At 37.6% G+C, this 26,925-nt stretch overlaps 2 protein-coding genes across 9 annotated transcripts in view; both read left to right on the top strand.

Moving 5' to 3' along the window:
- The window catches only part of sulf1 (sulfatase 1), a gene marked incomplete at its 3' end in the record, with an annotated part of 87,122 nt that extends 84,951 nt beyond the window's left edge, over positions 1–2,171 (top strand). For 3 of the 8 annotated variants that reach the window (XM_084398183.1, XM_084398184.1, XM_084398180.1), the window contains exon 19: positions 455–2,165. In XM_084398183.1, coding sequence (XP_084254309.1) covers positions 455–1,215 — 761 coding nt within the window. Of the gene's footprint in view, positions 1–454 lie in introns of all 8 variants that reach the window. The other 5 variants (XM_084398188.1, XM_084398186.1, XM_084398181.1 and 2 more) reach the window with 3 other exon arrangements.
- Positions 2,172–6,741: 4,570 nt separating this feature from the next.
- slco5a1 (solute carrier organic anion transporter family member 5A1) overlaps positions 6,742–26,925 on the top strand; it is a gene marked incomplete at its 5' end in the record, with an annotated part of 42,846 nt that continues 22,662 nt past the window's right edge. Inside the window, 2 exons of the mRNA XM_084398838.1 lie at positions 6,742–6,826; positions 7,272–8,543. Of these exons, the coding sequence (XP_084254964.1) occupies positions 7,589–8,543 (955 nt within the window). The remainder of the gene's footprint in view (positions 6,827–7,271; positions 8,544–26,925) is intronic.

Genomic DNA, 26,925 nt, shown 5'->3' with positions numbered 1-26,925 from the left:
GATTTTCATTTCCTGTACCTCTCACCCACCCACCCTTTCAGCCTCATATTTATTTCTTTTTTCGGTTGCTGATTTCTTGGTTCCAGGATTTTCCATCTTTTCAGTCTCTTGTTGGATGTTTTACTTTGATTTGAACCTCATTGCACAGATTTTCAGTCTGTCTGCGCACCCTTTATTTATGATGTATTGGTTTTGGGTGTCCGTTTGGAGGACATTTGTTGTCTTGATCTGCATTCACACTGCTTTACTGCTTCGAAATAGAGCTTTTCTATTGGTCTAAGGCTTAAATAAAGCACTGCAGTGGTGTGTGGGGCACTAATTCAAGACCCCTCGGCAGGAGTAGGCCGGGAATAACTGCATGTTTTAGACACATTCCAAAGCAAAGCTTTTCTGCGCAGCTATCGCCAGCCCTTACTGACTTTTCTCGCTTCCCCCCCCCTTTCCCGTTTCCCAGAACACAACCAGCCTGGGACGTCCACAAAGGTTAAACTGCCCAATTTCACAGAGGACTTCATCTGGCAAGAACTGGCAGATTTGTACAGCGTGAATGAGAGTCTGTACGAACACAGGCACAACTACAGTCCCGTTCTGGATGACTGGATGAACTTTTGGAAGGATGTAGATAGTATGTTTGCACTGCTGAGAAATTTAAAGACACTCAACCAAACCGATAAGCTTGACCCCCTGGCTGAGCTGGGCTCCGGGGTCCCGGAGGAGGCCAGCGGCGCTGGTTCCCCCATCCAAGAGGAACGGCCCCAGAGCCCCGTCACCACAGGTCCCCCAAGAGGCCTGAGCCCCAAAACGCTTCAAAAGAGTCTCTTAAAGTCTCTTAATGAACTCCCAGAGGGTCGCCCGACCAAACCTAGCGCTCTTCCAAGAGGAGACACCTGGGTTCATCAGCTGGAAAGCGAGTTGGACAATGACGGAATGACGTTTAGTGGCAACGGAGTCACCGAACTGGAGACCCGCCATGACTTTCTGTTGCGCAGCTCAAAAATTGTAGATCTCCACCTGCAGGAAGAAGAGGAGGACATTTTTCAGGCCCAGGGTTACCTTCCCCTCTCGCCACAGCCAGCCAGACCTCCAGAGCCTGCTCTGGAAACTCTTCCAGCATGGAGCGAAACCTTACAGGAGAGGTGGAACGGAAGCTCCAAACCTTTTACCCACAAGCCCAGGGACGTTCAGGAGGGCAGTGCCGCGGGCCCATCCCATTGAGAAAGGACTGCTGCCATGCACTGTGAAGCCAGCCAACTCAGAGACACTAACCCCACGGAGCATGGACTGATCTCCTGTATAATCCAATGAATTATTTTATTTTTTACAGGTGTTTCCATTTATTAGAATTCAGTGTTATGTATTTTGTAAAAAAAAAAATATATATATATATATAAATATAAAAATTTTGAGGTAAAGTATTGGATGCATCTTAAATGTTGGGTTTGGTTTTAAATCTGAAGTGGGAAAATGCCATCAAAGTAAGGTTTTAATATATTTTTAATCAAAAAGAAAAAGGTTAAAATGGTGAAACCATTGCATTCAGTTTTGAATTAACCACATGCAGATTGTTTCCCCAAGATGCACTTTTGTTTCATGTTTCTCGACTTCAACGCATTCTTCAGTCTCATTTAGACATAAACAACTCCATGTTGACACTAACACAAGTCATTATTTGTTGGATTCACGTTCGATAATGAGTATTGTTGTTCTCCTCTTCTATGTTTACTTCAGCTTATTGGGTTTACACTATAAAACACAGCTTGAACATGTTTTATACACTTGGATTGTGGGTTTAATGGTTTGACTTCTTGGCGAAATGTTTTTCTCACAAATGTTGTATAGTTCGGTCCGTATAATGTAAGAAGGGCATTCACTGTATAAGTGCTTTTATCATGGATGACTAACGTTTTCACTAACCCACAGTAATTACTTTTAAAGTAGCTTGTTTCATTTGTGAAGAATGTGAGATGGGCCTTTATTCAGAATGTTGTGACCATTTTTGTCCTGTCTTTTAGAATTACAATGTCTAAACTCATTTTTGAAGAAATTGTTTGAATATGAGGTGACCTTCCAAATTTGCAAATATTACGTTACTTTTTAACCAATGGTGTTGGAACAATTCTGGCTTCTGGAAAGCCAAGAAGCTGTTTTGAAATAAAAATCTTCCAAACATTTGTTTCAGCTACCTTGTGCTTTTAACCCTTAAATGCATGAATGTTTCGCCAATCATTATTACATATTAAGGTCTTTAGTGACCCGGATCTATATCTAACATGGATCTCTGCCTGTCACGATATATAAAACTCTCCTGATATTAGAGTAACAATTACAGAAGAACAAGAATAAAGCATATTTTATTACCTTTTGAAGCTTGGAAGTTTTGAACAGATGTTTTATACCATCATCACTGTCCTCGTCAGAGCTCATTTCCCAGTACATTCAGCATCATATTCGCCATTTCAAACATATTCTCAAAACGATCATTTTCAACATCTTCAAAATCAATATTTTAATCGCTGACAGCTTCTTCAACAGATCCACCATCAAGTGACAGTGACCCTAATATTTGATTGTATTCAGTACTTGTAATTTTTATTTTATTTTTTAAGTAAATAAGTTTTGCTGATGATGCTTCCTATTCTTTTGTTTTCTGCCTGCCGTAACTATAAGTGAGACGTCACTTCATCATTGTATCAGACATTGCCACCTTGTGGAATAAAGGTGAACTGCACTTATTCAGTCATCAAAGATTCAATTATTGTTGTGCAGAAAAATATACTTCCACTATTACACACCTTGGGTCGTTTGCGACCCTGTACAATTTTTACAAAAAATGAATGGGAAAACAGGCATCATTTTATATATATATATATATATATATATATATATATATATATATACATACATATATGTACATTATTTTTCTTGTCATATTATTTGTAATGAATTGATTGAGGAATACTAAAAAGTCTAACTTTAAAAAATTAACGAGGAGGAGGGTAGTGATTGACGTCCCGGGTCAAAAAAGACCCGAGGTATGCATTTAAGGGTTAACTTTGAAGTTTTTTTTATATAAATTAGAATTTACAATGCAATGAATTTACATTAAAAAAAATGTAGGACACTGCAAATTAAAGTTTTATAGCTTTTTGTAATGTATTGTAAAATAAACAATTTTATAGTTCATGTTTCTATCTGGTGTAATTTGGGTGTAGAAGGTGCTTTTCTGCCTTCCAGAAATGATAAGAAAGGTAAAGTAATAAGTAAACAATGATAAGTAAAGGTATGCACTTTTTTTCTTTGTTCTTTCATATGTGTCATGCTTGTGGACTTCTTATGATTAGTTTTATCCTTTCTAGACAAAAGTTGTTTTTTCTCTCTCTCTCTATCGACATGCTCTTTATTAGGCCCTGTCCTGGGCTGAGTGCTTTGCTTGACAGCCATTAGTAATATTGTGTCAAGAAGTCCTGAACAGGCTGCTGGCATTACTCTACAAATGCCATTCATTTTTCTTCATGTTTGCCCTACAAATATGTACACTCCAGAAAGGCAGCAGTAAATTTTTTTTATTATTATTATTGTTTAACCGTAAACTCTGGCAATATACAATTTAAACAGTTGCAGTGGTAATAATTTATTAATTTTAATATAGCTTTTAAATTGTGTTAATTAAGATTGTAGTAGAAAGGATTCAATCTGCTTGATTCCAGGCACGTCCTGATTTTGCCGAGCTAGACACATTCCTGGGCGAACATATTTTGTTGATCCAGGAACAACATTTCTTTCTGAAAATGTAGTCCTACCTCAAAACCCAACCCTACCAATAGGTTATCCCTACAATCAGAGTGAAATTATGTAACACAGTAAATAACACTGATGTAGAAGCACCTCACCCTGACTCTAAGCCTAAACTTGATATAAATTGTAAACTTGTCCCTTAAGTCTGATTGGTTGACTGGAATGTTGTTCCCCGAGCAACAGAGATGATGATCCAGGAATATGTTGCTGGTGAAATCAGGTTCTGCTGATTGGCACAGTTTAAACCCTAGGCCTAATTTGTGGTATTTTCAAATATTAGACATCAGGCCTTTCTGCAGTTAGCTTTTTTTACACGCTGATTTTAACGAGCTATGTTGCTCGTTCGTTTATTATTTACAAATTCTGAGTGTTGTTGCTGAAGCGTTTTCTATAGTTGAAGTAATAGTAATCTACCATTAGAGGGCAGCACTTTAGTTTGTCTAAACCTGGAAATGATCTTGATTTGGGGTTTCATTACTCAGTTTTTCAAAGTATCGTTTTGCTGAAGGTGTAGGATGGTATGGTTTTAATAAAAAATGTAAAACAATGCAATGAAAAGTCTCGCCTACAAAAAAAAAAAAAAAAAAAAAAAAAAGAAGCCATTTTAATAAAATTCATTATTATCTCAATCATATTTACGGCGTTCTGAGAAATGTTGATGTAGTAGACGAATCTGCCCACCAGGAGGTGCCACTGTAATTATTCCACAAATGAATGGGAGAGCGGGGCACAACCTAACGCTTTTTGACTAAATCTATACTTAGGGTTCAGAGTATTTATTTTTTCCCACATTATTTGCCCACATGTATAGTACAATTATGTGGTATTGTTTTATTTATACAGTGTATACTTTTTTCTTGATATACCCCGAAAGAATGGGAGTGAAATGTGACAGCATGCCCCATAGTAACATGTTCATTGTAACATGACCATATGACAGCTTAAAATGCTATCTAATCTAATAAATAAAAAAATATAGCTAAATATTTTCTCACTAAAATACAATTATTAACTTTTTCATATCAAATAATGGCATTTTTTAAATAATTAAAAATAAAACAATTTTTGAGTTTGACAACGAACACACCAGAAAACACAGCTATACAACATAGTTCAAAACATAATTATGATTAATAATTTCTGAACATTGACTCTCAGTCTTTATTCTGCTTTTTCCTCATGTTTTCTCAATATAATTAATAGTATAGAATTCAAGTATAGAATAGAATAGCAGTTCTAATAGAACTATTTGTAACGCAGTGTTACAACGTTCCCCACCTGCACAACTGGGATTCAAACCCTGCTAGTCTTCTGCTGTTAGCGAAGCATTAAATAACCATATCAACTGTTATAACATATTGGAGATTAAAATAATATCAGATTTGTCTAATTTGAAATATAGAGATGAAAAATTAACATAAGTAAGAAATTTACTTTTGCTATAGTTCTAATAATAAATATTCAGTGATATCTTCCAAAGATTTCTGAATTTTGGTGCAATTTTTGCACTATATTAGTAGGCTATATATATTTCTTCTATATAGCCTAGTGTTGATATGGCTACTAGTGGGAAAGTTATAAGGGGTGGTTTGCTTTCCTCATCGGAAGACACAAGACCGAGACATGACTTGGACAAAAAAAACATTCCTGGAAGAACTATTAAACAGTGATGCAAGATTTTTTGTATGAAGCTACAATATATTTTATATACAATGTAGCTACAATAGCCGATATTTTATGATAATAAACATGCTTCTCATAGACTTTCATTGGAAACTCCTTAAGCTGGACAAACACTGGCACATGCTCATTCTATGTGGTGATGAACACTAAAAAACAGTGGCATTGTCTATAGACATGGGTCAAAGGTCAGCTGGACATCTGGGTAAGAGAGACCCCCGAGGAAGACCATAAAGTTTAGGTTTGCCTCTATTATTACACATTTGTCTAAGGGACAAAACATGTTTTAGAAGTTAGTTTTTATTATTTAATAATACATTCATTATAAACATATATTTGCAGACAAATGTCTCCACTAATGAACCATGTAAGTGAACAGGTTTTTCTGAAAATATTTTTTTTTCTAAAAATGTACATTTATTATAGCCTAACTTAATTTGTGTCAACTCAGTCAGACACATTAAAAAAGCAAGCTATTTTAATTTGATTCGTCCAACAACAGTGTAACGTCTTCAAATATGTAATAGCCTACTGGTGAAAAAAGTGCACAAAAATACATTCTCTACATTTTTCCTGGGTTAGGGTTATTATGAACAATCCAGTTCCTAAATTCCTTAAATCTCTACCCTCCTATTTAATATTAAACATGACCAAGAACAAAACTTTCAGGACTATGTGCTGTGAGATCAACAATGAGCAGCAAATAGGAAAGGGGTCCTCAGAGTTAATGATGACCATGACATTGCCTGACTTATTCAGAATAAAAATAATAAAAATCCTGACGGAGTTGACGCAAAGTGAGGACACAACTTTGATTTACTTTTTGTATTGTTTGATATATTACAGATCTCTGCCTTTCAATTTAAATGTAGGACTATATTTTTGAAATTGTTGCACTTTTAAACACTTTGTTTGGCAGTTTTACATTGTGACCTCATGCTGAGGACAGGTTCAATTACTTGCATGTATTTAAAATAAAACGAAAAAAACAACAAAAAAAAAGCAATAAATGTCCTGAGGTTGCAGATTAGATGTATCTTTTTAAGCATTTTTATTTTGATGAATTTCTTTATTTTTAATAATTATTACAGCTTTTGCGTGACGTGTTGTCCCTTATCTCAAGAATCAGTGATGTATATGTATAGGCTATGTATGAGCATCGTGTGAGAAATATTCGTGAAAAATAGAGATTGATGACTTTGTTTTAGAAACAATGGTATTTGGGAAATACATTTCCCAGAATGCACTTTGCGAGCTCCGTGATCACCCCCTTCATCAAATCCGCAATCTCACACTCACTGTCCGTGTCGAGGACAACAACTCACTACCTCTGTCTGTCTCTATCGCTCGTGTAAGTACACTACTCTTCATTCAATTCACTCTTCATGCTGTTCATTAATGTTATGTCTCGATATTTTAATTAGAGCTTAGAGTCGGGCTGAAAGAGATGTGTTGTGAATGAATTCAATGAAAGGATCAGTGTTTGGACTACTATATTTCTCTAAATTAAATTCATTTATGAAGTCGTAACTTCATAAACGTTAGGTCGGTAATTAGTTATATTAGATAAACAAATAATTCTGGCAGGTTGACATGGTTTTAAAATGTTCTTGTAATGTTTTATCAGTGGTCTATCGCACGTTTACTGATATTCTTTGTCTTCCTCGACCACTAATCTACCAGACAGCAGCTCGACTTCACAAAACAAATGACAGGCTATGTAACGCTGTTTATGTTGCTTCTTTAACAGTTAGTAAGTAAATACTAATACTAGTTTTTTTCCCCCTTGTTTTCAGGATTCAATCTCTTCTGAATCATTCAGCTACAAACAATAATTTCAGCACTATGACCAGAAACCATTTCTGCCTATTTATATTGACATGACATGAATTGAACTTTTTGCTGCTACACTTATAGGTGAGGCAGCATATGATATGACCGCTTTCCGATTTATTATGATGATGAGGAATAAGTAGAAAAACAGTTGGACAGATACAGAGGGATCATGCTTGGAAATGTAGTCTTCTTTGACCTCTTTATTGTGTGTCTGTGTAGTCTAACTTAATTTATAATTCAATTATAGTTCTATTTGCATTGACTCAAAGCAGCCAAAATGACTTCATCGTATAACGACGAGACCAGAAGTGATATATCGGAGTGTCTGGAAGTCTGTGAATTCGAGGGACGGTACGGAGATCCGGGTGGTTCTTACAAATCCAAAAGCTTGCCTGTTCTTAATGGCAGCTGTCCGACCGTCAATGAGGCGTTGGAACCGAGGCTGGTTAGCACGACACAGACTTTAGTAAACACCGACCAGTGCTTGGTGTTCAATGAGCTGCGGCATAAAGGAGACTCAAGCGAACTGGATTCACCCACCAGGACTGATTTCTCCCCTTCCATGTCCAGTATGGTGGGTCTTAGTAGCTCTATGAAAACTGAGACCAACCGAGCTGGTGGCAAAAAAATAGGCTTTTCATTGGCAAGATTCATCCGCTTTCCTGTGAGGAAGTACGTGAGGATGATTCTGTCAGACTCTAGGTGTTTTCTGTTCTGTATGTGTTACCTGACGTTCATCCAGTCATTGATGGTCTCTGGCTACCTTAGTAGTGTCATCACCACTATAGAGAAGAGATACAGCCTTAGAAGCTCTGAATCTGGACTGCTGGTTAGCTGCTTTGACATTGGAAGTCTGCTGGTAGTGGTCTTCATCAGTTATTTCGGGGGTCGAGGCCAGAGGCCACGCTGGTTGGCGGTAGGTGGGGTGTTTATCGCTGTGGGAGCAGCTCTCTTCTCCCTTCCACATTTTATCTCTCCACCCTATCAAGTCCAAGAGGTCAACTCATCCACGGGGAATGAGGGCCTGTGCCTGAACGGGAACGGGAGCAGAAGGGACGGTTTGGACGTGTCGTCCTGTCCACGAGACCAAGAGGGCAACGATCACTCCATGTATGTCGCCCTTTTCGTCTGTGCCCAGGTCCTGGTGGGCATGGGATCCACTCCCATCTACACGCTGGGACCAACGTACCTGGATGATAACGTGAAAAAGGAGAACGCATCCCTCTACCTTGGTAAGAAACTTCTTTGTATAGTTTTGTGCCATAACCTACTTACTGTGTACATTACCTAGCTACTACTTGTTGATCACAGGGTGACCTTTAATTTCTAATATCTTTTAACATTGCCATCAATCCTTTTTATATGTGGTGTTATTATTGTTATTAAATTTCTTTAAACAAAAATAAATACATATTTTAGGAATGCACATCATGGCCATATCCACCTCTTGATGGAAATAAATGTTGTGAACTTGTGATTATTATCATTTTTGGTCAAGATCTGAAATGACAATGCTTTTTTAAACAAAGTTTACTCAAGCACATCCCAAATAATTTCAATGAATTTAAGGTCTGGACTCAGAGGTGCCAATTCGTGTGTAAAAATGATTCTACATGCTCCCTCCCAACCATTCTTTCATTTGAGCTTGATGAAACTTGACATTGTCATCCTGGAATATGCCCATGATGTGTCTTCCTATATGGTTGTTTAAGAAATAAAAAAATGACACTCCATCAATCAGAGTTAGAAGAACTCTTGCCAAACATATAACATGCTAGAAACATGATAATCACTGCAATAATGATCCAATCATTGAGTCTTTGCATGTGTCTATTTAAATCCAAACAGTGACATTTTTGTTTTGGCCGGGCAGTATATAAATATACATACGCACACTTTTTTTTAGTGATTTAATTGCAAGTCAAGGGGGTGTTTTACATGATCACATGACCCTTGTTCTTTCCTCTGTTATATATACCTTTATCCTTAATCTTTTCCAAATCCCATTCCTTCCACCCTGTGATTTGAGCATGCCGATGAATTTGTATGAAGCCCCTTTGGCGTTTAAGCTCCTTTGTGTTTAAGGAGACTTTTGTGGAAGAAATGCTTGAAAACAAATGTGACATCCATGTTAAGTAATATTTTTGTTTTGGTTTTATTCAGCATCATGCTATTATCAACGTCTTAAGTCATAACCATCGAAATATGAAATATGCAGAGAGTGTGCACAGTGACAGGTTTTGACATAACAAAGCTGCTTTAGTTGTATGATTGATTGGGACGGACCAGTGATTTTGAATGTTATAGATAGACCCCTTTATCTACAGTTTGGTGAGTAAGTGGGGCAGTGACGGCCCTCTGTCTGTGGCACATCCCGTGTCTGACTGTGTTTTCCCAGCGTCTTTTAAAGAAGCACAGGGCTGATCTAGGAACAGGGTGGGGCCTTTGTGATGGGTGATAATGCTTCAGTGAACATGCACACAGTCTTTGGAATAAAGAGCATCCCATTATAAAGTACATATGCTGCAGCCTTAAAGTCAATGTATTGATCACCGCTTGGCGCTTGCATCACCTGAAGCTATTCCAGTGAGCGTGATGTGAGCTAGAGAGACAAAACAACTGGCTTTTCTTTGTATTTGCACGCTACATTCTGACAGCCCGGGGTTTTCATTCTCCCGTGAAGCTTTGCTTCATAGCGGAGAAAATTTTCTTTCACTATGTTGATGTCTGCCTGATCTTGTATAAAGCATTAAATGGGTTGATTAAGATGATAAAAAGGCAGTTTGCAATAGTGCAATTTTTGTTTTTTTCATTGCTGATTTACTGTATGATTGCATTACCATGTGCTTTTCTTTCTTAGACTTTTGTTTGAGTCTCACTTCAGAGACTGCAACTAACTGACAGCTAAAAATAATACATGAATCATAAAACGAAGTACCATTATTGTGTCAAAATTTTGCCTACTTTCTTTCTGGCATCTCGCTCTTCCAATTATTTCAAACCCCATCAGAATTTGTGAAAAGCACTTGGGGGCAAGAAGACAAATTGAAATCTCCTGTACTTTGAGAGGAATTGGATTGGAATGTTTGCTTCGCCCTCAGCACTTGTTTGAGTAGCGCTCACATTTGGATAGTGTCGCTTAGAGCCGTTACACTTCCCTCTTCACATGGTTCAGACAGGGTTTATCATTGCAAAACATGTTTATTCTCTTTTCTCTGCACACTTTCATCTGCCGCCCTTTACCTATGGTGTCTGAGTTAGTTGCGCTCAACGGACAAGGAGTCCCAATGAAAACATTTACATACCCCAAAATCCCTCAGGCAAATTCATTTTAATGAGCTGAAGTTAACCAAATCCACCGCCTCCTTTTTCTGACACACTTTCACACACTAAAACCGACCCCTGTTCAGTTGGCAGAGACACTTAAATGAACAATGACTTGAGAATAACATTGCACACTAACCTCTTTACTGAAAGACGTAGTTCATCCAAACATCTTTTTTTACATTCATGCCTTTAGCAGATGCTTTATGCAAAGCAACGTAAAATAGAAGAACATAAGAAATTAGCTGAAGAGCCAACAATATTCATAGTTTACATATTTAAACAAAATTACAGTTACAATAAATAGTAGACATAGTAAAACATATTTATCTACTCGCACACAAAAGATGAATTTTGAAGAATATCCTGAAAACTCTTTTTTTTTTTATATATATAATTAAAGTGAATTAAGACGGGGGTTGTCAATCTCCAATAATGAAAAAAAGAAAAAAACATCAGTTTATACCACTTGAGCATTTTATTCCAAGTCATTCAAAGTCATCTAGGCCAGAATATTCATCTAAAATATTAAATTTTGCTCTCTACAGAAAAAGACGTATACAGATTTGGAATGACATGAAGGTAAGTAAATAATGACAGAATTTAAATTTATGGCTGAACTATGCTTTTAATGGTCTTGTTCTTCATTTGAACAATGGATAGAACTTTGACCCTCAATTGGCAGCATGCAATTTCCTCTTAGGTGGCAATTCATTAATGAAGTGGGGTCCCAGGTGTTTCTTTGTCTGATTTACAGCTTATCGTTGCTTGTAGACTGCAGTCCGCCGAGGGGGTCAGTTTTGATTGGATTGGTTCTGTGTGTTTGAGTGTGTGTTGCCAAATGCAGAATGAAGTAATATTACTTCAGTAGGCAGCTCTGCAACTTTAAGCTCTGACACTATAATGACTAAGGGCCTGCATTATTTCTGTTTTGGCTGTTGCGCTTTTTTTCAGAGATAGTTAATGCGCTGACGGCTCCCTGGTGGGTGAGCAGTTTTATTTGCGGTAGTAATTGATGAATACTGCGAGATGGATGAAGGCTCTGTTATATTGGTGTGCACGATATCAGGACGCCCTGTGTAAAAACACCTACTCTGTCAGCCCGCTTCTGTTAAATTTAGAAGGGGGGTAACAGCTGCTGCATGTTATGTGTGCGTATGTGAGAAAGAGAGAGAGTCTGACTTTGCTGGGTGTTTCTTCAACAACAGGCACTTTTGGTCCTTGTGGGTTTAAAAAAAAAAAATTGTCTTAAAACATAATTTTCATACTCACTTTTTTCTTTTTTTCTTTTAATTTTTTCAGAAAAGTAATACAAATTCCCACCACACCATCACTATTTAATATCATATTTAAAAGATTGTGATTTTTTTTTTTTTATAATTTTATAAATTTGTGTCTTGTATGTCTTTGTTGTGGTTGAAAGGATGCTAAAACTATGATGAATTATCATATTAGAAAGATTAAATTATTGGACAAGGGTAAAACAATATAGAATCTAGACATTAAAAGCCTTTGTAAAGTAAAAAAAAATTGTTTTTAAATTATGCACAAAAGTTTCTTGTTGAAGCCTGTTGTAGTGTGATCTTCTAGTTGAAGTCTTTTAGTTCTAATAAAAATCCTTCTGCTTTGGTTAAAACGCCCAAAGTTGAAGAAACAACCTACTTTTTCATACTAATGCATTGCAGTTTCCTCTCTTATTGTGCCTAACAGTTCTTAAGACACACACACAGAGCCACATCCATTCGTCCTCTCTTGCTCCTGAGTTTAATATTTTCCTCCACACGCTCCATCCATTATGTGCGATCGTGTTCCCAGTAGCCTGACGTCGTCATACTCAATTCTAGTCAGAATGTGAGTCTGATACTTCTCCATTGAGCTTTGATTATGGGGCGTGTTTCAACCGAACCAGGAAAAAAAATTCCTCTGCACTCAATTGGATAGACCTACAACCAATCAGAGCAATGGAGTAAGTGACGTATGTTTTTCATTCATGTTTCCGATCGCGGTTCTCTGTTCCTCTTTTGAAATGAATGCGCTGTCGATATCTTCTATAACAGACGCGATGGCGGAATCTACACATGATGTTTTATAAACAAATTTCAGGAGGAGCACATTCAAATAATCAATCCAATCAACCGTCTATCAGCATGAGAGGAAAGCATATATTTATTCACTCGGTCAACTCACCTAACATGACAGTTTTCAGCATCCCTGCACTCACTCTTGGCTTGTTCTTCCACAGCCAGGAATACGGGGGAGTACTTTGGGTTCGGGCCGAATACCGAGCCCGAAGCCTCTCCTCAGACAGCACGCCAAATATGCATTTATTCTATCTGACTTATTTGTAAGCGTGAACTCGAGAAATCTCAATTCTTCAGCGGCAGTCATTTGAATTCAACCCAAGCGCTCGTTGATGACGTGGATGATGACGTTACCGTTGCTTATCTGTCCATCATCGTATAAAGCCCGCCCTGACAATTTGATTGGTCCGAACAATTTTTGTTCGGGCATAATAGCTCCTCAACGGAGCGAGTCCAGACCGAACTTCCCGACCAAAAAATATTGTGGGCGGGGTTCGGGCTGGCACCCAGGCTATGTTCCCAGGGCTGTGCTTGTGCTCTTGTGTGGCCTTACAGAACATCGGCACACATATCACGGAACAGCCACTTCCCAACTCATCCACACAGTTACACATTAAGGGTTACTCAGCAAGTAGCCAGTAAGCTTTTTACTCACCTTTACTGTCCCATACTCTCCTCCTCCTCCTCCTTTAAACACATCATCGTCCTTGTAAATGCTTCACGTCACCGGACATGAACTATTATTAGTAAGTCTTCTATTTCAATACAAACTCTAATTGATTTTTTGCAGAAATGGATTCTAAATCTGGGTGTCCGAGTGAGCGAATTGCAGTGTTTGGTATCGTCAAAGGTCACATGAAAACGTGGTATTCAATTTCCGTATGATCTAAAACAGTTGGCTTGCTTTGGGATGCATTTTATAGTAGTGGCACTCAAAAATCCACATAGTCTATATCTGGACTGAGTGAATAATGTATGAATGTGTGTTAGTTTCGAATGACTTGAATGACACAATGATTGTACATTGGCATTTTATATGGCTTGAACATTATAAATGGGGCCATAACACCTATGTGCATGTGAGCTGCCAGATTGGCTCTGACAGATGTCACATAGAGTTTCAAATGGGATCAGAGCACTTGTTATGACATTAATCGTAATTAGTGCCTGTCCGCAGGGGTTGCGAACAATGCATGTCAATTTGAACTACGCAGATTAAACAATCTTATTCTGCAAATTAACCCTAATTGCAGATCCGGGTTTTTCACTAAATGACAGCGGGTTGAGCTAAATTATTACAGATCACTTTATTCATTGCTTTATCCCTTGGAGAGTTACAGCCTTCTGCCTTTGAAACTAAATTGCTGTTAAAACTAAAAGAGAATAGGGCGAGGAGTTAAATTTCATCTTGTTGAGTCCTTTAATCTTTGTCTTTGTAGTGTGCCGGTAGTCTTTTGTTGATGTTTACCTCAAAGCATTTTGAGATTACTGCATTCCAGGTATTTATCTTAATCTTATTTTAAGATGAGCCAAGCAGTTACTTAACACTTAAATAAGTGCTCTTGTGATTCTTGATGTTTGAATGCTTCTGACAGTATATTTCATTGATATACAGGTCTATGTATATCAGAGTAAACACTTGAATGGAAGACGGAAGGATTGAGTCGATTATTCCACACTTACTTAAGGGGAATTCACTCCTCTCACAAAGAATAAAGAACCTCTTTTAAAAGGATGTTTTCAAACGTCATTTGCTTTCTAACTGTTGAATTTTTAAAGGGAAAGTTCACTCAAAAATTCTGTTATCATTTGCTCACCAGTTCCAATCCTCTATATAGCCTAACATATTTCTTCTGTGGGACATGTTTGTCATTTTAGAACTTCATCAATAACATTTTCTAATGAACATTTCTATTTTTTATTTCAGCTTTATTTCTTTTAAAATTATTTCCCTGCAGTCAATAATTGTATCCCTCAAAACTCATCTTTGATCATCAAAATTACATATTAGATTTTTTTTACCCTGTGAATTGAATGTATACACTCAGAAAAAAAGGTACAAAAGTTGTCACTGGGGCGGTACGTTTTCAAACGGTACACTTTTGTACCTTTTTCTCACTATAGTGACTTGAATTTCTGTCCGTTTCTCACATAAAGCTGTTGTTGGAAAGTAGCGCACAAGTGAAAGCTTCAGTCCCCATTCAATGCAACCGCATGGAAAAGAACGACCAGCGCAGTCTTTGACCCAGGTGTTCCACCTGAAGAAAGTAAGTCTTACAGGTTGTTTTTTTTGGGTGAACTATTCCTTTAAGAAGTGCAGTCGCCTCTAGCTTTGTGTGTACTGTGGACATTTAAATCTCCCCATTACATCATTGGTCTGAAAGACACCTATTGTCTCTGCTGACCTCCGTTCTCAAAATACATCTTGTTGCTGCTTGTTGAAATGGCACGATATGCGGTTGGAATCATATTAAACCTGAACGAGAGGAAAAAGAGGTTATGCAAACCCTCATACACTGTCCATCTTTTCACCGAACCCTGTTGTTTTGCTATAAATACCTGCCTACCATGGGTGATGATTTGCAGCTTCTCGGTGCATTTGCCATGGCTTATATCCCTTAATCACTCTTTGGCCTGTCTGGGGTTTTGGATGTGACTTTGTCTTATCTAATGACCTTCCCTCAGGATATAAGGCTCTCTGAAATGCAGAATGTTCGCCACGTCTCAGTCCCAGCTCAGAAGCTGCAGACAGAGATATCAGAAAGAGAAAGAGGTTCTTTGCTAGTTATGTATCCCTGAAGTATGCCTGTACAGGGATTTAAAGGTTGAAATTCTGATTTGTTATTTCGAAAACAAAGTCAGGAATTTTGCATGAAATGTCATTTGTCTATGCCATGTGTACAGAGTCATAAAAAAGTAACAGCACTTTCGGCTCGCTGGTTGACTTTAGTTGTGCAGTCATTGCTATGTAAGACTTAATTAGCCCAAATTCTCAATTCTTATGCTAATCTCGTTTTGAAAACCTTGCCCCAGTTCAGAGCAGCATCTGAATGTTGATGTAACATCTGCTACTGAAGACTGCTGGAGTGTTGATTTATTATAGGGCTTGCTTAGTTACTCTTTGCATGGATGGATCTGCATGGATGTTTTTGGCTATATGACTCTGAGGAATTCTACTGGGTTGTGTTCCTCAGAATCCTCACATTGCTGGTTTTAGGGTTTTGGGGACTTTGGAGATTTGGTTTGTAACATGCACCCACATGCTGCCAGTGCAGATGGCCATCCAGGGATTAAACTTTCAGTGAACCCCTGAATTACCCTGTCTTTCATAATTGGGGATGTATGTCACATCATAATAATAATAATAATAATAATAATAAACTTTCAGGGCCATTATGTTACTGTAATTCAGTTGTAGTCTTACAAGCTGAAGAAAATTTGCAGAACTTGTTATTCAGATTTCCCTCCATCTCGATCAGTAGTCATTGAATGTTTTAGAGATAAACTACTGTTTAAAAGTTTGGGTTCAGTAAGATTATTATTTATTATTATAGAAAGTGATACTTTTATTTAGCAATGACTCATTAAATTCATCAAAAGCGACAGTAAAGACATAATGTTATAAGATTTCCAGTTAGAATAAATGCTGTTCTTTTGAATTTTCTATTTATCAAAGAGTCCTGGAAAAAAAAAAAAAATGCATCACAGGTTTGACAAAAATATTAAGCAGCACTATTTTCAACATTGATAATAAATGTTTCTTGAGCCGCAAATCATCATATTACAATGATTGCTAAAGGATCATGTGACACTGAAGACTGGAGTAATGATGCTGAAAATTCAGCTTTGCTACACAGGGATAAATTACATTTTAAAATGTATTAAAATAGAAGTTATTTTAAATTGTTTTGTTTTACTATAGTTTTGATCAAATAAATGCAGACTTTCATGGTGAACATAAGAGACTTCTTTCAAAAAGCATATACAATCATACCAACCCCAAACTTATTAATATTTAAATGATTAATATTATTGATATTTCAGAGACTGAAGAATAAACCATAATATTGTTGTGCCTGAAGAATTTACTAACTTTAAATCGGATGGACATTTACAGTTCTTGCAAACCTCTTTTTGAAGGCCTTAATGCCATGATCCGACAGTCAAACTTATGTAAAATCTACATCTGACTATGGAAAGCCATAAAGGTAAACAATGTTTATCATACATCCAGAAATATAAATACAGCACTTTTGAATGAGTCTTAGGGTGAGTTTGAGTTAGTTGGACTTTTTTTTTTTTTGAACTCCACTACTACTGAATTTATTTAATGATTATGAAAAATGGTTTCTAACCGATGTAACATTTCAACTTGTATTTCAAAATGTACCTATATTGAAGGATGAAGGATGGTCCCAGATACAGATGTCTGGTCTAAGCCCTGAACATCCACTGACCCCGACTACACCAACCTGTCACTGATGCTGCAGGTGTATGTGAGTTCATTATCTGACACCAATGCCCAGACGCACACAAAAGAGTGGGTACCCGTCTCACTGTCCCTTCCCCCATTGGGCCCTCATTGTCTCTGACCACTATGCAGATAAATACAGTGTGGACAAGCCAGTCGGTCCAGATGGCTCTTTTAGAAAGAATGTGCCGAGGGATCATCTGCCAGTTACCCAGAATACTGGGTCATGGCAAAGGCATTTCTAAAGCTCATGCAATCAGTTCAAAGCCAGTTTGTAATCCAGCGTGAGGAGGAAAACATAGGCATGCACTCTGATGGCCTGTGCATGTCTTCATTATAGACTTCCTCTGTGATTGTGAACCCGTCAGCCTATTCGGCTATTATAGATATGACGTAATGTATGGCACATAATAGTGGCATCAAAAGTTACCAAACATATCAACATTTAGGTAACCTGATTATATTGCCTCTTGGCCAAATTGCATGTATCTTTCAAAATCGTATTTATTCATTTATTTAATTATTGTTTACTTTTACATTTACTATGCTATAATATGATCGTATGCTGTTTATTTTTATCTTGTGTTTTATGCTAAAACTTTATCTTATGCTGTTTATTTTTATTTTTTTTATGCTATAATCTTATTTTAGGCTGTTTGTTTTTCATTTTATTTTATTTTATTCTGTATTATCTAAATCTGATTATTTTGTATTGTATGTTATAGTTTTATGCTATACAGTAGGTCAGCTATTTCAAACTGTTTCTTGTTCTGTCTTTACTTTCCCAATTAAAGTTTTCTGTAGTTTAGTACCACGTCGTCTTTTATTCTATGGTCAGGTGACAGAGAAAGAGTGAGTGAACACAAGAAAAGGGAAAGGAAATGCAGAAAGCGAAGATAGAGCTCCCAGAGTGGATGGGATTACAGATTTAGGAAACCAGAGTAAGCATCTGACCTCACGGTGAATGACCTGACGCAGTGGTTGGCAAGGGGAAAGGTACAAAGGGATTACCAACTATTTCTTTTGGGCAGTTCCACGTAATAACATTCCTGCGCTAAAGCCCTTTAATGAGTGCAGCGCGCCTTTGATCAGCAAGTCACATGGAGGTGGTGATCGCCAGAGTGTGTTGAGCCATTTTGGGCTAGGACGGTCTTTAGCATCAGCCATCCCCTTTCTCAGGTGCTGTCAGAGGATGTGATGAAACATCAGCTCTGTTGATGCAATACATTTGTCTCTTCTGAAATGTAACTGTTTTTGGGTGTGCACTCACAGAATTCCACTAAAAGAATCACAGATTTCCACAGAATTTAAAGCCCTATTCAGATGGGACAAGTTTTCTAAATGACGTACAAGTCATAATTCTTATCTCCCGATATCTGTGATTTCATACCGATTCGGGCGGGATTAACATATTTGTGTTAATACAGAGGTGGGAGTGTGTGTGTTTACTAGTCATGGCCGTTACAGAAGGTCATCTGCTGTGCTTGTGTGCATCACGTATGACTTTTTTTTTTTTTTTTGAATTACTTATTAATATAACATTTATTTATTATTAAAACCTTATTTAAATAAACTTAACATGAGTTTATAGAAGTGACTGTTTATAACAGACGGAGACATCTAGACAAGTATCTTACGCAGTTTCCACAATTTGGCTCTATTTATTAATTTTATAATTGAATTATTTAGTCCGACACCATCCATATTGAAATGAAATAAAATCATGCGAAAGATTGGTGTTAAAACGGTAGCTCAGGTTGGTCAAAAAACACATGGAGAAGAATCGTTAGTATAATACAATATCGCAATTGTATAATACAATATCGCACAGACATTTGCTTTCAGACGGGATTAGATTTCTCAGAAGTTTGCCGAAAAAATTAAAGTAAAAGGTTGTGTGAGGGGAAAACACATATGGCAGATTCTGGCAGGATTAAAAGCACAAAGTACACCTGTGAAACACAAATTTCTCTAATATCCTCCATAAAAATTAGTTTTGTCGAAATAGTGCTTAACTTCTGCATCCCTGTGTTTTTTTGCCTGTCACTGTCATAAAAACTTGCCCTATATTTTTAGTCCTACTACACAATCCAATTTCAGATTCTGAAAGTTTCGTTTATGAACCCTAAATATTGCAATTCGATTTTTGTTAGTTAACATGTGCATTACATGTACATGTCTTCCAAACACTTCAGCGCATGTGTATAGTGCCCAGTCACCACGTTCAGAAATGGAGAAAGCCAATTATAGCAGCAAAGCATTGATTGAGGTGCTTTACATGAAAGTTTTTCAGTCCAGTTAAGCCACCAATGCGATTATCAGTGGATTATTTGACTGCACATAAACGTAGCTATAGTTAAAGGAATAGTTCACCCCGAAATGAAAATTTTTGCAGTGGAAAAAAAGCTTGGCACTGTCATTGATGTCAAAATGTCATTGGTTCTCACTGAATACAACATTGCCAGTTTTACTACGGGTTGTTTTAATTGAGAAGTCAGTTTATATTTGGTTAAATTAGTTGGTAACATGTCCATTCAAAAGAGTTTTTCTCTTGCTTTGATGTCCTTTGATGTCTTAACTTACTGGAAACTGGTTCCAAGTGCATTTCTTGGCAGCCAATAAAACCAAAGCAGCAAATAACATTAAGGTGGCAATTAGTCTGTGGAACAGGAGGTCAGGTCCATGAGGAGCATATCAGCAGTTTTAGCGCTACCTCAGAATGTAGGAGGGTGATGGGGAGTCCCCTGAAAGATTACCTAGTGATATCTCCAGCTGGAAGAGAGCGCATGGGGAATCTGGAGTAGATCACTGCGCCGCTCCCACACACCACTTTACATTGGGAAATCGTTGTCTTAAGATGAAGGCTTTGATCTTTCTTCTTTCAGTAAAAATAGCATACTTTGCTAAATTTCATTGTTGGGATTGTATGGACCGCTTTTAATGGTGCTTTTACATTTTAAAGCATGAAATCATGCTGATACTCTCAAATATGGACAGTTTCTGGATCTGTCACTACTTAACTGTGCAGAACAAAAGGAACTAGACATGATTATTTTATTGTCTTTATTGAAAGCTTTTTCTTTTTTTTTTCTTTTTTTTTCACGTTCACTTAATGCAGTGAAAATGTTAGTTTGTAAAGATACAGGTCCGCCATTCCTGTGCCATTCCTGTACCAGACCAAAGCATTTTTAATCAAGGCAATTCCTGCCATGGTCTTCAGTTTAGGCTAGAGCTTGGAACATCAGCAGTAGTGTTTCAGATTTGTAGTGAATGTTGCTGTCAGCATCGGTCGGAGTTCCACGCGCTTGCATCAGAATCAGCAGAAACCGTTAAGGGAGTCAGCAATGTGCAGCAGAACCCCTGGAGAGACCCACCGGTTCAGCAAATAAAGTGCTCAGTCGCTTGTTGTGAGTGAAATGTTCATGGCTGGGTGCCCTGTCCTGATTATTTTTTTTACTTTTTTATGAAGGAATTAAAGAACTCAGAACAATCTCTGAGGTCTCATTTTGATAATGCCCTGTGCAAGTTTATCTAATGCATAACAGACAAGAGCATCAATTATTTCTAATAGCTATTATATAAAAGTGCATAATTGTGGCTCTAGTTTGACATAAATATTACAACCTAATGTCATAACCTATACACAAATTTAATTTATAGCTGAGCAGCAGAAGTGCATTAAGAAGATTTGTTGGTGTAAATGTTTAATACTCTCTTCATAGCTTGACTCCCTCAAAATTGATTCTGGTGCTGTTTGAATATATTAATCAAGCAGCTGATCTAATGTGTATCATCTCATTTTATACTATTTTAAAAAAAGAATTCTTAAGCGGTTCCATTGGAGAAACAACAAAGTCTGTTTTTCGAACATCTCAACTCATTTACTCTTAGAAATGTATCATGCTGTTAGTTGAAATCACGTTTTTTGAGCATAAGCCAAGTTTGATTTTGGATAACCATAACTGACTTACAATTTAAAATAACTTTTTTTAATATTTAAATATATTTTAAAATTCATTTTATTCCTGTGATGACAAAGCTGAGTTTTCAGCAACCACTACTCCAGTCTTAAGACATGATCTTTCAGAAATCTGCTGATTTCGTGCCTAGGTAACATTTCTTATTATTAACAGTGTAGTGTAGATAGTGTAGTTTGGCATCAGATGTAGCCAGAGGGACTGACCATATGCATATGTGTACAGGTGGACAGCTTTACCAGCTTGCTTTGAAAAGGTTTGAATATATCTTAACATATCTTCAGGCAGAGTCTGCTGAAGGTGACAGCTTCTAGAATAAGATCTGGTCTTATGAGGAAATCTGTACGGTATTGACAGATTACCCAGTTAACACATATCTGGCTGTAGCAAAAAAAAAAAAAAAAAAATGCTGTTATCTTGTACTCACCCTCATGTCATTTCAAATCTGTATGACTTTCTTTCTTTGGCAAAACTTGAAAGAAGATATTCTGAAGAATGTTGGGGTCTGAACAACATTGATATTTTCCAAAATGCCTTTCTTTGTTACATAGAAAGGCACAGTTTTTCCGCAAACACCCTCTGAAGTTTTCAAAGGACATGGTAATAATGATTAAAAAAAAAAAAAACACTGACAGTTAAGATTGAGGGCTGTCAATTTGATTATACATCAGCTTATCTGAAAGACATTGTTCACTTAAAAAATTTAATTATGTCATTGTTTGCTCACCCTCATGTCATTCCAGACACCTACTGTATGACTCTTTCATTGGCAGAACACAAAAGGAAGTGTTTAGCCGAATTCAAATCACTTCCATTCATTTCACGGAGTGGAAGTGAATGGGGACGGACGCTGTTAAGCTCAACCTTTAACAACAAATTAATCGCCATAAACGTACTATAAATTTAGTCCATAAAACTACTGCATTGTATTTTGAGTCTCATGAGGTTATCTTTTAGATTTGGATGAGAAACAGACAGGTATTTAGAAGTGACAGGTCATATTCTTAAATATTTTTGGAAGGATTCACATGAGTTTTAGTTTTTATATATTGTGGGTGTGTATAGAATCACCCATTTTTCACATCCGAAACTCATAACCTCCCTGTTGACCATTCTGGGAAGTGCGTGTTAGTCCATGTCAAGAGTCAAGGCCCAGAGTCCAAAACAATAACAGCACATGAGCATTGCATCATTGTTTCACTAGTAACATCTCTACTCCCTAAAATGATGTCTTAGAGACCTGGAAGTTGCTCTGTCAGTATGGTTAAGATATCGTTAGTGGGTCAATGTCAATGAAAAGTTGTGAGATTTATCATTGGAGTCCTGCTAGTTGTTTGCTGAATGAAGCACAGAGTTCTTTCTCTCTCTCATTTTTCTCTTTCTGTCTCCTCTGTGTCAGCTACATTGCTCTTTTTGTCTGATGGATCATTGCTGCTCTGTGGCCTTTGAGGCCCCTGTGTCCTCTCTGCACCTCATTAGCCTCAAAGTCACACCTGCCCCAGGGACGCAAATGCCCTCCGAGAGGACTGTGGTTTCCTGCATTCACAGATTTGTGCTTGAGGTACAGCTTAGTGAAGGGAGTTATTGCTACTATGCCTTGTGAAGTTTCTGACCATAATTTTAGGAGTACCTCAAGGCTTTGTAGCCAGACCATTTCTATTCTTGCATCTTCCTATACAAAAGGTGTTGTCTGTCCACTTATTTTGCTCTCTCGTGCTTCAGTTAATTTATTTCCAACGCCATTTCGTCCGAGGGGGACATTCACACCCCACCCCACAGCAACAACCTGCACCAGGGCCCAGGATTCCCATAGCTATGGCCCTGTATGCATACTACATATAATGACATTGTCTGGTTTTAAAGCAAAAATTATTAGTAGTAATTATTTAAATGAATATATTCAACTTCTGATTGGATGAGATACATTTAAAGACATTTGACAAGACACTCTTGCTTGAGCCTCATTGATATACACACTATGTGGTTTTAAATGTATAGCACATTTGCACGTCTCACAGTTTATAACATCAAAGCACCTGGCCCTAGTTCACACTTTATTCATAGCTCTTTTCCACCAGAATAGTTTGCGTTCTGGAGCCAGGGCCTGTTCTTGGCCAGGTGAACTGGAGCACGTTGCGAACTGGCCGCATGTTTCCACTGATTTGAGGAACGAACGGTGACGTAATGCCGCTACGTGTTGTTTACCTGACTAAGAATTAGCGCTGATGAAAGCCGACTGTGTTGTTGCCTGTGTCGGGGCAAAAAATCTGTCCTTGAAAACACAGAAAAAACTACAGGCGACTGTCAACTAGCAAGCGCATTCTGCACCTGCGTGAAAGAAGATAACTGTCTATTTAAGCAGATATTTGTCATTCAAAATGGAAAGCGAAACTAAGACTGCAGGTATACAAACCATGATCAAAGTAGCGTTTGCTTACCATTTTGAATATCAATCATGCTGATCTTGTTCTTTATTGCACTCCACTTAAGTTATTATGAAAATATTCATGCAGTTGAATGCTCAGGTAATATGGATATAAAATTATAGCAGCCTTCTATCAGTGACATCATGACTTCTTTGCTTGCTTTCATCACTTTTGCTCGTATTCACGTCCACTGACTCATTCACTAAGCTGAACAGCCATTCAGAGTTCTCTCTCTCACTGACGGCCCGACACTGATTCTGCATGTTGAATCAGGCCCAAAAAAAAGGACACCGTCCGACTATATAGAGCCAACAGTGTGGAATGAAAAAACTAAGTCGGCTGATGGTCAAAACAGCCTGACGTTGCCCAATGGCCGACCAGCGGCTTGGTGTGTCCTTGGCTTAAAATCAAACAGTGCACGTCCCGGTGTTTGTGCAAGCAGTGTGGCACTTCTGTTTTGCTGTTCACAGTGCCGGGCATGATTCTAGCTTATATCGCCATCTCACATTAACTCCTGGTCTTTTTTGGAGATCTATTGAAACTGAAACCGTTGATTTACTTGCTCTCTCGCACACTGGGTCTCTCTTCTATATATTGAGATATATGGAGCAATGTAGTGCAATGTTATTACATTGCTCAACGAGGCTGCCATTCAGTAGACAGCGCCAAAATTTCTTTACCCCCCGCTCCCTGGCTCCGTTCGAAACCAGCAAGTTTTTAGGGCTGGAGTCTGAAAACTGAAAACTGATCTTTCTGGCCCGAAACGCCCTTTTCTGCAGTGGAAATGCGTGGAATAGTTCGAGAACGGAACTAAGGCCAGGAACCCGCACCGGAACAGTTTCAGTGGAAAATCAGTGGTGTAGTTCATATTACCCTATATGCTCTCTGAACTTTAATACAGTAAAACCACAGCTGTCCTTCAAAACCCTTATTTAGACACTTTCTCTGGGTAATGAGTGTTGTTGCTATCCTCTCAAAGCCACATCCAGCACTCTGACTGGATTGAACTGGCAGCACAGGCCGGTGAGGGGACAGCTGTGTCAGGCCATTCAGATGGGGCTCTCTGGGAGATATATATAAGGTTAGAACTTGTAAGAAGACACTGCTGCATCAGCAAATTGCCATGACAATGTCATTCCCCATTTCATTGTCTTTTACCCCTGTCTCCTAGCAAGGTTACAAGGTCGAACAACCACAGAGATTCAGTGCTATATACTTACAGTAGCTGGGAATTGTTCCCTGCCACCTCCTCTACATTTAAATGACGCTATATTTTACACATACTGCTGCTTTTCATTGGTTACATCACTTCCTATCGTGACGACAAAAAGTCTGAAAGGCTTTCTCTTCTGAGATATTTTTGGGCTTCACCCCACTGAACACTGTGTGATGAATTGCTGCATATTATGCTGTTGTTGTGCTCAAGCACAATTCTCTCGGGGTACAAGGCTTCATTAGAGCCCAGTGTGAGATTATACAACTCATGCCCATATTTAATCAGCTTCATGCTCATAACAGGACAGAAGTCCTGCAATGAATCCCCCATAGGGCACAATCAGTGACATTGGGGGATGTTGCAATGCTTTATTTCATCATATGCTTTATGCTCCGTTGTTTAAAGGCTGTTAAGGGCCATTAATTATTTCTAGCACTATGGAATTCACCTTGCGCAACCTTTTGCTCCCTTTCGCAGCAACGTCAGTGTGCACATTCTGGCTTTAATTTTTCGGTATGTAATGAAATCAATTTATTAATCTTCCCTAATTATTTTTGCCACTGGGGACACAGCTCATTTAGCATGAAAGGTGCCCGCTTCAGACTTCATCTTCTTCTGTAGAGATAATAAATCCTCAAGGAGTCAGTCGGGGTTGGGAGTGTTTCAGTCAACCTCTGTGAGCAGTAACGTGTCTGATGCCGAAAGTAAAGTGAAAAAACAGCAGTTCCTTGCACCATGTTACTAGCCATATCTACATCCATCAAACATGGGAAAAGAGAACACACACAGCTGCACTTCACTAAAGCGACCAGTGGTGCGTGGTGGAGTTGTTTTAATCTTTTAATCTAACATAAATGAATGTTTCAGTTATATTTGATGTTTAAAAGTCATAGGGACACCTTTAATCTCACACTATTACACAAAAATTATGTAATTTATTATATTATATTATAATGTTATTCATTTTATTTTCTTTATTTATAAACAAAAATATATAAATAATTATGCAAGTTTAATTAGGATATTTAAGTAGTGCATTACTGGTGTGCATCTTGAGACAAAACAATGATGCTTTCAGTTAAATAAGCTCAAACATGCATATTAGTCTGGGACTAGGCTTAAGCCTTGTCTGTGAAACCGGTGGATAGTGTCCTCTACGACATTTCTGCTGAGAAGGTCTGTTGTGTACGTTTCATTGCAAAGGTTGATTTGAAATTCATGGAGCATGCTTTTGTGACGTCAGTTGTTGACGTTGGTTATGACAGTAGGGTATTGCATAGCCAGCATGTTTTTCTCCTCAGCGAACACCTCTTCTTTCCTTCCCAGGAAGAAGGAGAAAAAGCACATCTATGCTGGTATTCTGCCAGGCAACAGGCAACCTTGAAGTATCTCCAATTAAATGACCCTCCTTCACCCTCTGTTCACGCATAACATTATTAACATGATGAATTGAGCCAAACAAAGCCTTTACCCAATTAGGAATGAAATATGTTCAAGCTCAACTGTCACATTTGAGGTGAGCTCTTTCAGTTATGTAGTGGAGACCAGTAATGATGAATAATATATTGAATTCCGGTATGGTGACTACTGAGTAATCAATTGCTGTTGGACTTTTTGTTAATGATTATGGATTGGCTCTGTGGGCTCGAAATCTGCTTTTCTGTGTGTGTGTCATGATGATTATGAGTTAATGAAAATGTAAATTACTTTTTTTACATTAAATTTATATTAATTAGTATAAAGTATCAAGCATATACATTTTTGCCTTCTTTATGTTGGTTTAAAAAATAATAGATTTTTTTACATAGATTTAAAAAATGATAACTATGTTACCTAAGAAAAAAATAGTAAAGTTATTAGAATATTTTGTATATCTTTAATATTTGTATATTTTAACCTTTTTTTTTAAATATTAAAACACTGCAAATTTATTGATGGTGGTGACCGAACATCGTCCATTTTGATTGTGGTGACAAAAAAAAGAGTGAGTCAGTTGTTTACTTGGTAATTAGACCATCCAGTTTTAGTAATGTGTGACACTTCCTCCTCTCATGTGAATTATTATTATTTATTTATTTTTTAGCAATATTCAGTAAATGAATGAGATTGAATTATTTTA

This window comes from Rutilus rutilus (assembly GCF_951802725.1).
Source record: "Rutilus rutilus genome assembly, chromosome: 24".
NCBI lineage: Eukaryota > Metazoa > Chordata > Actinopteri > Cypriniformes > Leuciscidae > Rutilus > Rutilus rutilus.
This window is presented reverse-complemented; position numbering and strand designations above follow the sequence as displayed.